The sequence below is a fragment of the Schistocerca cancellata genome, chromosome 1 (genome assembly GCF_023864275.1).
Source record: "Schistocerca cancellata isolate TAMUIC-IGC-003103 chromosome 1, iqSchCanc2.1, whole genome shotgun sequence".
NCBI classification, from domain to species: Eukaryota; Metazoa; Arthropoda; class Insecta; order Orthoptera; family Acrididae; genus Schistocerca; species Schistocerca cancellata.
This window is the reverse complement of record NC_064626.1, coordinates 536,789,269-536,806,855: the sequence shown is the minus strand read 5'-3', so window position 1 is coordinate 536,806,855 and position 17,587 is coordinate 536,789,269. Positions and strand designations below refer to the sequence as shown.

Sequence of the window (17,587 nt, the reverse complement as noted above, 5' to 3'; positions counted from 1 at the left end):
GAAAAAACTGGCTTGGCAGAACCAATGTGCATAAAATTGAATCAACAACTAAAGTGGAGTTACTAAATACAGTTTTCCGCAATTCCTTCACGAAAGAAAATGAAGTAAATATTCCCGAATTCTAAACCAGACCAGTTGTTAACATGAGTAACATGAAAGTAGATATCTTAGGTGTTGCGAAACAACACAAATTATTTAACAAAGGTAAGTCTTCCGGTCCAGGTGGTATACCAATCAGGTTCCTTTCAGAGTATGCAGACACAATAGCGCCTTTCTTAGCAATCATATACAACCGCTCACTTGACGAAAGGTCTCTTCCTAAAGACTCGAAATTAGCACAGGTCACACCAATATTCAAGAATGTAAATAGGAGTAACCCATTGAATTAAAGACCCATATCACTGACTTCAATTTGCAGCAGAATTTTGGAGCATATACTATACTCGAACATTATGAATCACCTTGAAGAAAACGACTTATTGATATATAACCAACACTGATTCAGAAAATATCGTTCTTGTGCAACACAGCTAGCTGTTTATTCCCATGTAGTAATGAATGCTGTCGACAAGGGATCTCAGATCGATTCCGTGTTCCTAGATTTTCGGAAGGCTTTTGATGCCGTTCCTCACAAGCGAATATTAATCAAATTGCGTGCATATGGAGTATCGTCTCAGTTGTGCGGCTGGATTCGTGATTTCCTCTCAGAGAGGTCACAGTTTGTAATGATAGACGGTAAATCATCGAGTAGAACAGAAGTGGTATCTGGCGTTCCACAAGGTAGTGTTATAGGCCCTCTGCTGTTCCTGATTTACATAAATGATCTAGATGATAATCTGAGCAGCCCCCTTAGATTGTTTGCAGATGATGGTGTAATTTACCGTCTAACAAAATCATCAGACGATCAGTTCCAATTACAAAATGTTCTAGAGAGAATTTCTGTATGGTGCGAAAAGTGGCAATTGGCACTAAGCAAAGAAAGTGCGAGGTCATCCACATGGGTACTAAAAGAAATCCGCAGTCCGTTATGTGTTATCGCGCAATAGGGGTGGGTACAATTTTGGGTGTACGATAAGTCGCACAAATCTAAGGGCTGTCAATTGGACAAAATGCCTAGGAATGACAATTACGAGCAACTTAAATTGGAAAGACCACACGGATAATATTGTGGGGAAGGCGAAACAAAGATTGCGCTTTGTTGGCAGAACACTTAGAAGATGCGACGAACCCACTAAACAGAGAGCCTACATTACACTTGTACGTTCTCTGCTGGAATATTGCTGCGCGGTGTGGGATGCTTACCAGGTAGGATTGGCGGAGGACATCGAAAGAGTGCAAAGAGGGGCAGTCCGTTTCGTGTTATCGCGCAATAGGGGTGAGTATGTCACTGATATGATATGTGAGTTGGAGTTGCAGCGAGATCGATTTACGAGTTTTGAATCACCAACTTTCACTTCCGAATGCGAAAATATTTTGTTGACACGCACCTACGTAGGGAGAAATGATCATCATAAAAAAATAAGAGAACTCAGAGCTCGAACGGAAGGATTTAGGTGTTCCTTTTTCCCACGCGTCATTCGAGAGTGGAATGGTAGAGAAGTAGTATGAAAATGGTTCGATGAGCCCTCTGCCAGGCACTTAAGTGTGAATTGCAGAGTAACCATGTAGATGTAGATAAGGAGCACATTATTAGACAGTCACGCCGAGGATACCTGAGAAACTATGTCCGTCAAATCTCCACATTGTACACTGACAGCTGCTACAAACCCCAGCGGCGGTGACGTCGAAGTTCGCAGAGCTGAGAAGAGGCAGACGCGCGCATGCGCAGTGGCGGCAGCGCGTGGCGGGCAGCGGGCACCGGCCGGCAGCCGCTTCCAGTAGCAGCGGGCGCCGCGCACGCGTCTTTGCTAACCACCCGCTCCTCCGGCGACCAGTCGCAGTACCTCGCTCTACTGTTATCGTTTAGTCTGCTACGAACTACTCGTGACATTTCCTGCTCCTGCCTCAGTTCTGGACGTGCAGCATGTGGAGAGGAACGTGAGCAGCGTCAGTGATGCCGACGCACTGGGCGTCGTCGCAGCGGCCGCTGGTGGTTCGCACGGTGTGGGTGCGCGGCGCGCGGCACGCCATCCTGTCCGCGGACGACCCCGCGGCGGCCGCCCCCCACAGCCGCCGCTACCGCCGACCTCCGCCCCCGCCCCCGCAGCCGCGGAAGGCCGCCGTGCGCTGCTCGCCCACCGTAGGCACCGTGGAGCCCTCACCCTGCGTCCGCAGGCTGAGCTTGCCCACGGGAAGAGTCGTCGACGCCGATCCCGTCGCCGGCAGAACTGCGGACGTTTCGCCCCCGGTGCGCCGGCGTCTGCGACAGCGCAGGAAGCCGCACAGCCGGCGGGAGGCGGCGCCGCAGCGGCTGGGGTGCTGCGGCTATCCCTGCCTGCCGCCTCCGTCGACCAGCAGCGGCAGCGACTGCTGCGAGGACGGGCCGGCGGCGGACGAGCTGCTGGGCCCGCTGTCGGAGCGCGTGCTAGGCTGGCTGGAGCTGTCGCGCGGCCCGACGCCGCCCCCGACACCTCCGCCCCCGGCGGCGGCCCACCCCACCGGCCGCCTCCGGCCTCCGCGGCGTATCCTGCGCGCGGCGAGCCTGGAACTGGAGCCGCCGCCGCTGCCGCCCTCTGCGGTGTCGGGGCGCGCGCTGGCACCCTGGGGCTCACGCTGCCGCCAGCCACCGCCTCCGCCACCAGTTTCTCCGACGCCGCCCGCGTCGCCCACGCCGCCACCGTCGCTGGAGGTGGACCTGGAGGAGGAGTCGGAAGAGCGCTGCTGCAACCCACGCCGCCGCCAGCTGCACATCTACCTGCCGTCCCTGGCACCCGACTGCGACTCTGCTAGCTGCCTCAGTGATTCGTGACTCTACTCTCTCAACACTTCCGTTTATGAAAATACTTTATTGTCCGGCACAAACGGATTGACTGTGTGGTTCAGCCTCACCACTGCGGAAATCACATTTTCACTGATGAAATCTTCCTGGAACTCCGTCCAGGTGGCGACGTTTCGATGAGTGTCATTCTCATCACCTTCACTTCTGGCGCCAGAGAATGACGAGAGTGACACTCGTCGAAACGTCGCGGAATTTTAACGCAGTAATGTGGAGTGGACCCTCTTACAGTTGCAAAAGGCGTAGACGTAATAACTTCATATCGGTTTGTTGGGCTGAATTTTCCGCTGACAGCTGATACGAATTAAACCAGCAATCACCTCCCAAACCCGACTCTCCCTCGCATCCGTTGGCGACCATTCAAATGTGTGGCACTTCAGTCGAGAAAACTGCCAAGGCTTTCAAAGGTATGGTTAACGGAATTTTGGCTGTTTTAAGAGTTCGATTTTACGGGAAGGCGAATTCCTCGGTACATTCCATTCGAGCCAGGATTCATTTAACTTTTTGCTTGCTATTGACAATCGCTTTTTCTTGGCGCCTGACGGCAGGTACAAACATTTTCACATAGATGTATTCGTTGACGATGAGTTAAACACACTACGATTTTACATTTTCGTTGCATTACTTTTGCTGTCTGGCATATATCTAGCAAACACATTTTTTTGTAGTTACAATTATTTTTATTGAGACACTACGTTTTGTATGGACAGAATTTTAAACTTTTTAAATCTTTTTTTTACATAGTTTTCCACAGCGATGTTAATAAACCGTGTTGAATATCTTAATGACTTCAAATCTTTTCCTTTTCAATCACATCAATTCCTTGCCTCAAAAATTGCATAGTAAAGTTTTATGTACCACCAAAACTAGATGCTCAGACTAGTCTGTTTGTAGATCCCAAACGTGGTCACATTCTGAACATCAGAATCCAAACGATAGGCTTCCTTTTTGTTTTCCACACAATACTCGTTCACAATAAGCATGTATTCGTTGTTATGTTTCTCGTCACTATTCACTTTTTTTTGGTGAGTCATCAGTCTTCTTCTCTCTAGTGCCAACCTCTCCATCTCAGAGTAGCACTTGCAACCTACGTCCTCAATTATTCGCTGGATGTATGCCAATCTCTGTTTTCATCTGTAGTTTTTACCCTCTACAGCTCCATATAGTACCACGGTGATTATTCCCTGATGACTTAACAGACCACCTCTCATCCTCACACCTCAAATGCTTCTACTCTCTTTTGTCCCGGTTTTCCCACAGTGTCACTGCCATAGAATGCTGTTCTCCAAACGAACATTCTCAGAAATTTATTCCTTATATGAAAGACAATGTTTGATACCAGTACACTTCTCTTGGCCAGAAATGCTCTTTTGGCCAGTGCTATTCTGCTTTTGATGTCCTCCCCGCTCCGTCCATCAAGCGTTATTTTGCTGCCTAGGTAGCAGAGTTCCTCAACTTCATCTACTTCGTGATAACCAATTATAATGTTAAGTCTGTCGTTCTTCTCGCTTCGGCTACTTCTCATTACTTTTGTCATTCTTCGATTTACTCTCAATCCATATCCTATACTCGTTAGACTGTTCATTCCAGTCAACCGAACCTGTAATTTTTCTTCACTTTGACTGAGTATAGTAATGTCGGCAACGACTCTTAACATTGATATTCTTTCACCTCGAATTTTAATCCCGCTCTTGAACCTTTCTTTTATTTCCATTATTGCTTCTTCTACGTGTAGATTGAACAGCAGGGGGGAGAGCCTGCATCCCTGCCTTACAGCCTTTTTAATCCGTGCACTTCGTTCTTGATCTTCCACTCTTACTGTTCCTTCTTAGTTCTGGTACATGCTGCATACTACCCTTCTCTCCCTATAGCTTACCCCTATATTTCTCATAATTTCGGACGTAATGCACTACTTAACACTATCTAACGCTTTTTCATGTCGACAAATCCTATGAACGTGTCTTGATTTTTCTTTAGTCTCGCTTCCATTATCAACCGCAACGTCATTATTGCCTCTCTGGTGCCTTTACCTTTCTGAAAGCCAAACTGATCGTCATTTAAGAGATCCTCAGTTTTCTTTTCCATTCTTCTGTGTATTATTCTTATCAGCAATTTGGATGCATGAGCTGTTAAGCTGATTGTGAGGTAATTCCCGCACTTGTCGGTTCTTGAAATCTTGGGAATTTTGTGGATGATGTTTTTCCGAAATCTGATGGTATATCGTCAGTCTCATGCATTCTACACACCAATGTGAACAGTCGCTTCCTTGCCACTTGCTCGAATGATTTTACAAATTCTAATGGAACGTTATTCGTCCCACCTGCTATGTTTATTTCTTTTGAAGCCTTCGAAAGCTCCCCTAAATTCTGATTGTAATACTGGATCCCCTATCTCTCCTAAATCGACCCCTGTTTCTTCTTTTATCTAGTCGTCAGACAAGCCCTCCGCCTCATAGGGACCCTCATTGTACTGTTTTTGCACCCACATGCTCTGTCCTCTGCACTTAACAGTGGAATTCACGTTGCACTCTTCACGTTACCACCGTTGCTTTTAATTTCAACGAAGGTTGTTTTGACTTTTCTACACGGTAAGTGAGTCCTTCCGATAATCATTTCTTTTCGATATCTTCACATTTTGCATGCAACCATTTCGCCTTAGCTTCCCTGCACCTCCTGTTTCATTCCTAAATGACTTGTACTGCTACATTCTTGAATGGCTCTGAACGTTTTTGTACTTCCTTCTTTCATCGATCAACTGAAGTATTTCTTTTGTTGCCCATGGTTTCTTCGCAGTTACCTTTCTTCTACCTACGTCTTTCTCTCCAACTTCTGTAATCGCCCTTTTTAGAGATGTCCATTCTTTTTCATCTGAACTGCCTACTCAGCTATTCATTATCGCAGTATCTACAGCCTTAGGGAACTTCAAGAGTATCTCGTTATTCCTTAGTACTTCAGTATCCCACTTCCTTGTGTATTGGCTCTTCCTGATTAATCTCTTAAACTTCAGCGTACTCTTCATCACTACTACATTATGATCTGAGTTTATAGCGTCTCCTTGGTACGCCTTACAATCCAATATCTGATTTAGGACTTTCTGGCTGGTCATGTTGTAATCTAACTGGAATCTTCTTGATGTTGTAATCTAACTGGAATCTTCTTATGTCTCCCGGCCTTTTCCAAGTATACCTCCATCCCTTGTGATTTTTGAACAGCGTATTCACTATTACTAGGTGAAATTTATTGGAGAACTCATTTAGTCTTTTCCTTCTCTCATTCCTAGTTCCAAGCCCATATTCTCCCGTAACCCTTTCTTCTGCTCCTTCCCCTACAATCGCATTCCCGTCCTCCATGACTATTAGATTTTCATCTCCCTTTACGTACTGAATTACTCGTTCAATATCCTCATATACTTTCTCTTTGTCTTCGTTTTCTGCTTGCGTCGTTGGCATATATACATGAACTATGGATGTCGGTGTTGGTTTGCTTTCTATTCTAATGAAAACAACCCTATTACTGAAAAATGTTCAAATGTGTGTGAAATCTTATGGGACTTAACTGCTAAGGTCATCAGTCCCTAAGCTTACACACTACTTAACCTAAATTATCCGAAGGACAAACACACACACCCATGCCCGAGGGAGGACTCGAACCTCGGCCGGGATCAGCCGCACAGTCCATGACTGCAGCGCCCCAGACCTCTCGGCTAATCCCGCGAGGCCCTATTACTGAACTGTTCACAGTAACTCACTCTCTGTCCTGCCTTCCTATTCGTAACGAATGCTAAACCTGTCGAACCATTTTCTGCTACTGTTGAGATTACCCTGTTCTCGTCAGACCAGACCTTATCGCTTGATATTGACTTGCGCTGCGTAATGTGAATGTTTCCAGTGCTTGCTATAACACGTTCCAGTCATTTCCCGTGGCGTCGCTCTGAACACATCACTGTTATTTTGTGTCAGTGCACCTTGTATTAATCATATTATTCATATATATTTTTTTCAAAACTGGACGTTTTGTCATCTCAAGATTAACGGTTTCAGGCACTGTAGTTTATCTTCACATCAATTTCGTAATTAAATAGCAGCCCCTGTTACAGAAACACTATCACTTTCATGAATACTACACATGGTATGAATGACAGGACCCTCGTGTTTCTGCAGGATGGGCTGCTGTGCAGCTACGAAAATGATGTGAAGATAGACGACAGTGCCTGAAACCTGCAATTTTCAGATGAAAAAGCAGCGATCGACAGACTGAAAGTGAGTGTACTTTCTTGTTGACATAGTTTGACCATTTTTTGCTCTATTCTCTTGTGTCAAGAAGGAAGTGGCTAACAGCTGTTACATCTCGTACATCAACAGAACTGAATCTTTTTCTGAGCCATAGGCGAATTTCCTTTGCAGACTTCAATTCACTTCTGTCTGTGACTATTTATTTACTTATTTGATATTATATCTTTGGTTTGCTACCTAGAAGCAAATGCAAATAGTATAAGTGCTAAGTCGGTCAGTTAAATGTCAGAAAGAGAAGGAAAAATGCGTTAATTATGTTTCCGTTGCCGTTGTTGTTTTCACTCCGAAGATCGGTTTGATGCAGCTCTCCTCCGTAATCTATCTTGTGCACGCCTCTTCATCTCTGCGTGTCTGCCGTAACCTACATTATTTTTAACCTGCTTACTGCATACGAGTCTTAGTCTAACCTCTACTATTTTTACTGCCCCTCTCCCCTACATGTACACTCATTTCTTTCCGTTACCAATCTGACAGTTCCTTGACACCTGGGGATGTGTTCTCTGAACCGGTTTCTCCTTTTAGTCAAGTTGTGCTATAAATCTTTTTTTCTCCTCAGTTCGGTTGAACACTTCCCTATCTGTTACTCGATTGTCCCATCTAATCTTCAGCAGTCTTCCATAGCACCACACTTCGAAACATTCTATTCTCTTCTTGCCTGAACTACTCGTCGCCGATCTTTCACTTCCGCACAAAACTACGCTTGACACAAATACTTTCAGAAAAGATTTATATAGGATGTTAACAAATTCCTTTTTCAGAGACGCTTTCCTCGCTACTGCCAGTCGGAATTTTATATTCTCTCTACTTTGGCCATCATCAGTCATTTTACTGCCTCAGTAACAAAACTCATCAACTACTTTCAGTTTCTCATTTTCCTAATCTAGTTCCTTCAGTGTCGCCCGGTTCAATTGATTACACTCCATTACCCTTGTTTTAATTTTATTGATTTTTATTTTACAATCTCTTTTCAAGACATCATCCATTCTGTTCATTTGTTCTGCCAAGTCTTGCCGTCTCCCACAGAATTACAAATGTCATCGGGAAACTTTAAAGTTTTTATTTCTTCTTCCTGAACTATAATTTGCGTTCCAAATTTCTCCTTGGTTTTCTTTATTGTTACAGACTTAATAACATCAGCGACATGCCTTAAACCGTCTCTCACTCACTTCTCAATTGCGTCTTCCTTTTCATGTCTTTCGACTCATAACTGCAGTGTGGTTGATGTGCAAGTTGTAGTAAATAACCTTTTGGTTTCTGTATTTTATTGTTGCTACCGCCAAAATTTCTAAACATGTCGTCTAGTCAACATTGTCAAAAACTTTGTGTATATGTATAAGTGCTACAGACGTAGGTTTGCCTTCTTAAAACTTATCTCCTGGGATAAGCAATAGGATCAGTACTGAGTCGCTTGTTCCTACATTTTTTCGCGATTTTCCCTGATGTCGGCTTCTACCAGTTTTTACAGTCTTCTGTAAATAATTCGTGCCAACATTTTGCAACCGTGACCTGTTACATAACATAATAACATATTTATTTCGAAAAGTCTCAGATTAAATTAAATTCCAAATTACTTTCTTTCATTTAATTCTAATGGTACGAAATGTATCGCAATGGTTGTCTTGCCCATTATGCAGACTATGAGGTCTTTGTAGTGGGTCGCGCAGTGTGCCCATACAGTCTCTGTGGGTCGCCGTTTCATCTCCTTATCTGTTTCTTAACATTCACTATTTTCGTAGAACTTGCGAATCCAAATTCTACGCAACCACGATTCACTTCAAGTTGTTGGACGATGCAGTAGGAAGAAGTCAGATCTTCCTTTGCTGTGACGTTGTTGGTGCAGAAACGTTATCTGCCCCTGTCCGAGGGGTAAACCCAAACCCTTGATTTGTTGGCTAATAATTTCTGGCGGCTGCGACTGTCTGTTTTAAAACAAGTACTAATATTCCCTATTGCCACTAAAGAATCCTACTTAACGCCACTTACTTCAAGGTGATGGATGATACGTTAGGAAGAAATCAAATCTTCCTTTGTTGCGACGTAGTTGGTGCAGAAACAGTATCTATCTTCGTAAAGTAAACCGAAGGCCTTGATCTGTCGGATAATAATCAAATTCAGGCGTTTGCGACTAGCTATTCTGCAACAAGTACTAAAATTTCCTATTGTCACTAAACCCGAAGGTCATTTTTTTTTCATCTCTGTGAGAATGTGCTGGTGTACGGTTCCTTGCAACAGTCACAACATACAAGGTTTTCTCATTTCAATCCATACAATATTTTATAGACTTCTGAACTTTTATAAGTGACGAGTGTTTAGCTAATTTGCTGTCGTCCTCTGACTCATCGTGTATTCTGATAAATCTCACATCTGTACATGACTGACACACCAAACGTACTCGACAATTTGCCATTCATATACTAATTCGTGCGTGATTCTACGTTCTGCATTTACTGTACATCTACATAGACACACCGTACGGTGCGTGGCCAAGGGTACCATGCACCACTACTGGTCATTTCCTTTCCTGTTCCATTTGCAAATAGAGCGAAGGAAAAACTACTATCCATACGACACCGTATGAACCCTAATTTCTCGTATCTTATGTTCGTGATCCTTACACGCATTGTCTGTTGGCGGCAGTAGAAACACTCGGCAGTCAACTTCAAATACCAGTGCCGGCCGGTGTGGCCGCGCGGTTCTAAGCGCGTCAGTTTGGAACCGCGTGACCGCTACGGTCGCAGGTTCGAATCCTGCCTCGGGCATGGATGTGTGTGATGTCCTTAGGTTAGTTAGGTTTAAGTAGTTCTAAGTTCTAGGGGACTGATGACCTCAGTAGTTAACTCCCATAGTGCTCAGAGCCCATTTTCAAATACCAGTTCTCTAAATTTTTTCAGTAGTGTTCTTTGAAGAGACCGTCGGTTTCCCTCCAGGATTCCCATTTGAGTTCCCAAAGCATCTCCGTAACACTTACATGTTGTTCGCATCTGCCGGTAATAAATATGGCAACCCGCCTCTGAACCATTCCCACGTCTAACTTTAATGCATTTTCTCCCATTCTAGCGCACTATCCAGTGCCACGGTGAATATTCCTAAATGACTTATCCCTATTTTTGGTAAGTCATTGACAAGTGCTTTCCTTGCCTATTCTCTTCTTTAACTTTTCGTTTCCTGCTTTGCCTGACCACTTAATATCTAATACTCGTCCGTATCAACATAATAATTTTTTGTTGTTGTTCTCTTCTCTCGTTTTCCCAATATCTGATGTTTCACTATTCTACTCCGTTTTACTGCATAAGTACAGTTTTAGTACCGTCACCCTATATTAGTAAATGTTAGTTAACAAAGCTCTCTTTGCCAACGTAACTCTGTGAAATACTCGCCCTTCGACAGCTATGGGCATTTATTTTTCCTTGTTGTTGTTGCTGTTGTTGTTGTTGTTGTTGTCTTCAGTCCTGAGACTGGTTTGATGCAGCTCTCCATGCTACTCTATCCTGTGCAAGCTGCTTCATCTCCCAGTACTTACTGCAACCTACATCCTTCTGAATCTGCTTAGTGTATTCATCTCTTGGTCTCCCTCTACGATTTTTACCCTCCACACTGCCCTCCAATGCTAAATTTGTGATCCCTTGATGCATCAGAACACGTCCTACCAACCGGTCCCTTCTTCTCGTCAAGTTGTGCCACAAACTCCTCTTCTCCCCAATTCTATTCAATACCTCTTCATTAGTTATGTGATCTACCCATCTAATCTTCATATTTTCATAATCATATTTTTCCTATGTCACAGAATTCATTTACCTCTACATCGGTCTTTCCCAGTTTCGACGTTTGTCAAATCGGTAACCTACTCTGCATGTTTCTCAATGCCTGTTTTTGTGTTTTCTTTATTCTATATAAAAATTATTTGTAATTTTGAGTGGCTGTTACTTCTAGCCGTTACTGCCAGGCACAAGATCGATGTCTAACCTTACCATTGGCATATCGTCCCTATTCGCTTCTGTACTGATCTGAAATTTTATAGCCGGCCGCGGTGGTCTAGCGGTTCTAGGCGCTCAGTCCGGAGCCGCGCGACTGCTACGGTCGCAGGTTCGAATCCTGCCTCGGGCATGGATGCGTGTGATGTCCTTAGTTTAGTTAGGTTTAAGTAGTTCTAAGTTATAGGAGACTGATGACCATAGACGTTAAGTCCCATAGTGCTCAGAGCCATTTGAACCATTTGAAATTTTATGATCACGTTCTTTGATTATTCGATATACAAATTTAAAAAAGCTTTGGAGTATGATGGAACTTTACCAAATATCAGTAACAACATGTTTTTCTCAGCCTTCTATTTGCACTTTCATTTGTTGCACTTTGCTTTCGTCAGCTTTCTGTATTCTACAACTGTCTCTAAATGATGCACCCGAACTCTACCAACAAAATTACAGAAGTTGTTCAGGGATGTTTTCTGAGTGTTTTGGTACTAGGAACACTTGGTCTCCGGCGGATCGTTGCAGAGTTCCGGTTCATCAGGTAGGTCGGTAAATGTCAGGAATGCATCGTTACTTTTCATTCCATTTGTAAATGATGTTATATTCCTTCTCACATATATTTCCTGTTTTCAAAGCCGGGACTGATTTTCGTCCAGTATTTTTGTTTACATTTTTTCGTTGACTGTTAACTGTAGTCGGTATTTTGCGTAGTCAAACGAAATGATGCCACAGAGAAGTAGCAAAAACAGCAAAATATTCCTGAAATTTAGAAATGGAACGCACAGAACAACCTTTTTCCGTATATAATTTTCCTTATCACTAGCGAAATCTATTTCGTTGTCGATGTATCCTCCACTCTCCCTCCCTTTAAAAGGTAACTTCCTTCTCTTCCTTTCTTCTATCAAATATACGTGAATTTCTGCTGTGGGATATTCATTATACTTACAGTTTCGAGTGTATAACTACTTCGTGAACTCAATTCAACTAACAAAAGTAAAATTATTTCTGTAAAAAAATAGGTATCCTAATTCGAAGTCGTTTTTAGTGTATCAAAATTAAAATGTCATTCCACTAACCTACTTCGCTAAAACTGTCCGAATCAGACCTTCGTTTTACGCACATCATTCTCATAAATTCGAAACTAAAATGCGATGGTTTTTTGGAGCGTACTTACTAATGAAAGGACTGAGGACTGTGAAGGAGCTGACGTACGTATTTGGTGAACGCTGTTCATATCTGTAACTCGAAATCTAAATCCATAAAGGGCGTAAATGTGTACAACAAAATCGCCCATAGCTGCCGGAAATTTGTCAGATTGGATGCTATCGGCGGTAAATGGTCACCAAATATTTTAGTTTTGTTTAACCTTTTGTTATAAATAAATGAATTAAACTGCTGTGATAAAATGCCTTTACCAAAAAGTTTGCGATATGTAATAAGATGTAAAAACATACGCAATTTTTGTTATTAACAGTGAATTCCATTTTGAATCGTATATTTCAGTATGTCTTTCATATGAAAGCTCGAAACAAATAAAACACTGCTGAAAAATCGCAAACTGTTCTTTTTTTGTAATTAACGACTAAATCACAAATATACTTATGTCATCCAATCAGAAGTATGGACTATTATGCATTAAAGTAAGCGGTTAGCCAAATTTTGCGTCAACAGTAAATTGTTTCCCCCACGTGTAGCTCTGTTCCATGCGATATAAGATAACCATACTTAATATTTTAAAGTGTCAATTATTGTTTCCATCATTCTATGAAAATTGCAACACATTTTTAGTTTGTATTTGATTAGCGCATAGTAGTGGTACTAAGGACTTGCGGCTCTTCCTGCCTCTCGTGTTATTCACTGATTTAATTTTTGTTCGTTTCGCTTAATCATTTTCTACACATGGTCTTAATAACACTATATTGCAGAATTACACGTCCCATTCATCTGAACAGTCGTTTCAGAGTGCGCTGTGTCTGATTACGATTATTACAGTATCTGGAAACAGACCAGTGTACGTCAGATAATATTCACTTCGTGTGATTGTACATAAGTTTCTGCAGTCCTCACAACTTCACCTCACCTTCATCGACGCGCAAGTTGGCGATATGGCTTGCACCAGGCGGCCGAACAGCCCAAGACGCGGTATCCCGGCCAGTTTTACTGTACGATCATTTCGTTTCGTTTATTCCTGTGTTAATTTTAAATTAATGTATATGATCCGCCGTAACTGCTTTTAAGAGGAAATTGTTTAGCTTTGTGAATAGGCCAGGAATACTTTCTTTTCAAAAAAATTCTTATTTACAGTTTTTTGGGATCGAATAAAAGTATACATATTTCTGATATATTTCCTTTTTCTGTCATTTTTAGGTATCAGTAATTTATTGTGCTGATTTTAGGTGTCGATAATTGGTAATAACTTCCGGTATCCAGACTCATGCTACGTAACAAGAAGATGAAACTTGCAAAAAGACGTGGTTCTGTTTCATGCGTTTGGACGAATTATCGAACACAGAGGCTCACTGTCATCATCAGTCTGTCCCATTCTTCCAGAAACAGATATTCCTCCATAACGAGGGTTCGTCACCGTGAATTTCTCTGTTTTTGTTAAATTTTAGTGCACAGAACTCGAGACAAATGCTCAAAGCCTAGTCAGCGATTTAGTAATCCCGGAAAACATTCACATTAATTGTCGAGGGTTTTACCCTGCAACGTACTTTTCTGTCAACAGCCTGGTACAAGAAGCAGCAGTAAGTGAATGTTATTCATTGTTTGTAACACGTAACTAAAAACTATAATTCGCTTTACAAGACACAAAATAGATGACACCTGAATTTTGCCTAAATACCTCGTGAAGCAACAAACAGAGGCAGTGGACAAGATATTTGCTGTACGATTTCCGTACAACTGTCGATGGAGATGAAACGATTATTATCAGCTAGATCTGCATTCTTCAGAATGTATTTCGACTTTTTTCTGGGTCATGGATTTCTCACTTAACAGCTTTATAAACAATAATATGAAGTTTTTGTGGAGAGACAATAGGAAGGTGTGAGTAGCGATTTCCAATTATAAATGACCATTTTATATGAGCTGCGACTAAAAGGTGCCTTAAAACACAACAGCCTCATAGTAGACATAATTTTACAAGTATCATCATGTACTTTTTTCAGCGTTAGATCATGTTTCAGCCGATTTCTTTTACTTTTTTCGGGTAGTGGTTTCCGTAAACATTAGTACTCAGATTGTTGAAAGTGGTATCGTGCTTTGTCGTAAGGCTCTTGTCCTTACGTCAAAAAATTACAACATATTATCAGTAATTCTAATTTTCTTTCACCGTAACGTTGTTTAAACTATTTCTCGCTCTCTTTTAACACGTCCGGCGCAGCAATGTTGCCTGCTGTACGAAACATTTTAACACACACGCTCTTAAAGCATCTGTATACTGTAGAGAAAAATCTAGCTATACACTGCCTTCTCTTGCTAAAGCGCTCTAACCGTAAGCATAAATACAGAATTTTTCTCTATGTAGACAAGCCGTAGACACGTTGTACAGATAGTCCAAGGAACGACGAAAATTACTAGCTGGCCGAACTTGAGGATTACTCCCATCCACTATCTTCTACATCTACGAAATCTTGATTCGCCTAACTCTGACATACGCAGATGTCCGCTACCTCTGAGTTCCACAAGTCCATCTAAATCCTTGGCTGCCATGCACTCCGCTGCACTTTCCGCATTTATTTACCATCATCCACACAGATCTCTAACCACCTTATCGAATTCTCACCGCTACTCACTCACACTGAACACCTCCGGACAACCTACATGACGCGCAAGCTCGATTGTAGTAATCCTATTGTGTCCTCTCTAATTTTCGGTTCTGGTACGCTTCCACGCCTGTAATGACACATACCATCAACCCCATAACTATACACTCTCCACGTCCTCTCCCAACGAAATTTCAATCGTCTTCCTCTCCCAGACAACGAAATCTGTCTTCATATTTCCCCATCCTACTAATTATAATTTCACCCCACATATCCCACCTCGCCAGTGCTCCCCATGGCTCCCAATTTTCACCTTCCATCTCCATTTCTCCTCATCCCTTTTCCCCTTCATATTATGAACCTAACCGCACACCTAACTACTCCTCTCTTCGTAACATTCACTTCAACACTGTCTCCATACTTACTACCCATGGACCTGTTTATGTATACCTACACCCTCCTACCCTACTAAATACTCCTTCCCCTCAAAAAACAGTTTTTACCATGTAGAGATCTTTCAGCTTGTGGTGAAACTGTAGTGCTCTTTATTTTAGATCGTCGTTCCTACAACATTTTTAAAACAGTCTTATTGATTTTATTTTTCTTTTCTTTTTCCTGTTTAAATTTTTTCAAATGAAGAAGATTAAATTTTTATTACAGAAGCCGTTTCTTAAATTTATCCTTTTACAAATTTTTTAATCATTTGTAAATATTTCACCTTTCAATTTATTGTTTTCGTCTTTGCCTATGTATAAATCCTTAGACAGAAGAGCAGTTTGACTGTACCGCTCACAGCCACCCCCCTCCTTACCCATATGAGACGAATGGGATAAAATAACGATAAACTAATAGTAATTCAGAAGAAAGAATGAAATCATGTGTGACAAGCTGGACGGTAAAAGAAAAGGAGAAGATGTGAGATTGATGAAGGAACTAAGAAACGCAGATATCTACTTCTCCGTGTTTGTTGGAATTAGTGACCCCAAAAATACTAACTTCAGAGAATTGATTTCAGTTTCGGAATGCCTCGCAGTGGTACAACAATTTCTCGTTGCTTATAAATACACTTGTGTGCGGGTAAGAGGAGTAATCGATTATCTTTAAACAAACAGTGCATTATCTAAAGGCAATTGTTTGATAATCGTGGATTGTTTGTGACTCTAGGGGAGCTTTGGTTCTGAAACTTTATTATTAACTGAAAGATAAATCTGACGTAATAATTAAATTTTAATATTAATTTCAGTGTAGCACACAAAGAAAGTTTAAGGACAAAAAAATGTGATCACTATTTTGCTTTATGAAATGCCGAAGAGGGACACATATTCGTCTTCTTTACCACCAAAACTGGCTGACCACCTAGTGTTTACCAAAACGACCGCGAATCATGTTCACTAAGTTTCCTTTTGGAATTTTATACACTCGACTAGCGTTATTAAAGCTTACTTTTACACTAAAAATTTCTGTGAGACACAGTTCTAAAGCATCCAGGCTACATTTCCTCTATTCACCTGATTTACTTTTGTACAGACGCGGCAGTTTCATATTGACAACCCTTACGATCTCAACTGTACGATACAAGAAACGTAGTAGTGGCCAAGGTGACAAATTCATAAATTAACATACAGGCAATTGCAACAATGATTTTCTCACACCACCGCCAGACTCTTACAGAAAACTGTTGACGCATTGACTTTGTCACATTCAGATGCATTCACAAATGTCTGTTCACAAAAGCACAGCTCGAGAAAGGGCGGTTATCCTCACATTGACTCCACCCAGAATTTATAGTTTTGTTTACGTGTCGATAAATAGGTAAGTATAGTAGATTGAGTATAGTTATTGCACTGGTAGTCGTTGTGAAGGGTTAAACCATGACATACGTAAGACCCAGACACATAAACTGTTTTGTGTCAGTCACATGAATAAAAGATTTATCTCATTAAAAAGTTAAAAAAAGAAGTCTCTCTGAAAACGTTTAGTATTACGATGGAATTAAGGACATTCTAACAGTAAATATAAAAACGAAACTAAAAGAATTTTCATCACCAATATGTAGTTACACTGTAGGCCATTAAAATTGCTACACCACGAACATGACGTGCTACAGACGCGAAATTTAACCGACAGGAAGAAAATGCCGTGATATACAAATGATTAGCTTTTCAGGGCATTCACACTAGGTTGGCACCGGTGGCGACAGCAACAACGTGCTCACATGAAGGTTTCCAACCGATTTCTCATATACAAACAGCAGTTGAACGGCGTTGCCTGGTGAAACGTTGTTGTGATGCCTCGTGTAAGGAGGAGAAATGTGTACCATCACGTTGCCGACTTTCGGATTGTAGCCTATCGCGATTGCGGTTCATCGTATCACGACATATGGAATCGGTGGATTCAGGAGGGTAATACTACGGAACGCCGTGGTGGATCCCAACGGCCTCGTATCACTAGCAGTCTAGATGACAGGCATCTTATCCGCATCGCTGTAACGGATCGTGCAGCCACGTCTCGATCCCTGAGTCAACAGATGGGGACGTTTGCAAGACAACAACCATCTACACGAACAGTTCGACGACATTTGCAGCAGCATGGACTATCAGCTTGGAGACCATGGCTGCGGTTAACC

At 42.1% G+C, this 17,587-nt stretch overlaps 1 protein-coding gene across 1 annotated transcript; it reads left to right on the top strand.

Moving 5' to 3' along the window:
* Positions 1–2,053: 2,053 nt before the first annotated feature.
* On the top strand, positions 2,054–2,908 carry LOC126188525 (uncharacterized). Its single transcript, XM_049930161.1, has 2 exons — positions 2,054–2,133; positions 2,275–2,908. The coding sequence occupies exons 1-2, from the start codon at positions 2,054–2,056 to the stop codon at positions 2,906–2,908; spliced, it is 714 nt and encodes a 237-aa protein (XP_049786118.1).
* Positions 2,909–17,587: the final 14,679 nt, after the last annotated feature.

Coding starts and splice junctions, on each gene's coding strand:
- LOC126188525 (XM_049930161.1), top strand. CDS start 2,054: ATGCCGACGCACTGGGCGTCGTCGCAGCGGCCGCTGGTGGTTCGCACG. Junction 2,134..2,274: donor GGCGCGCGGCACGCCATCCT/GTCCGCGGACGA, acceptor CTGCGTCCGCAG/GCTGAGCTTGCCCACGGGAA.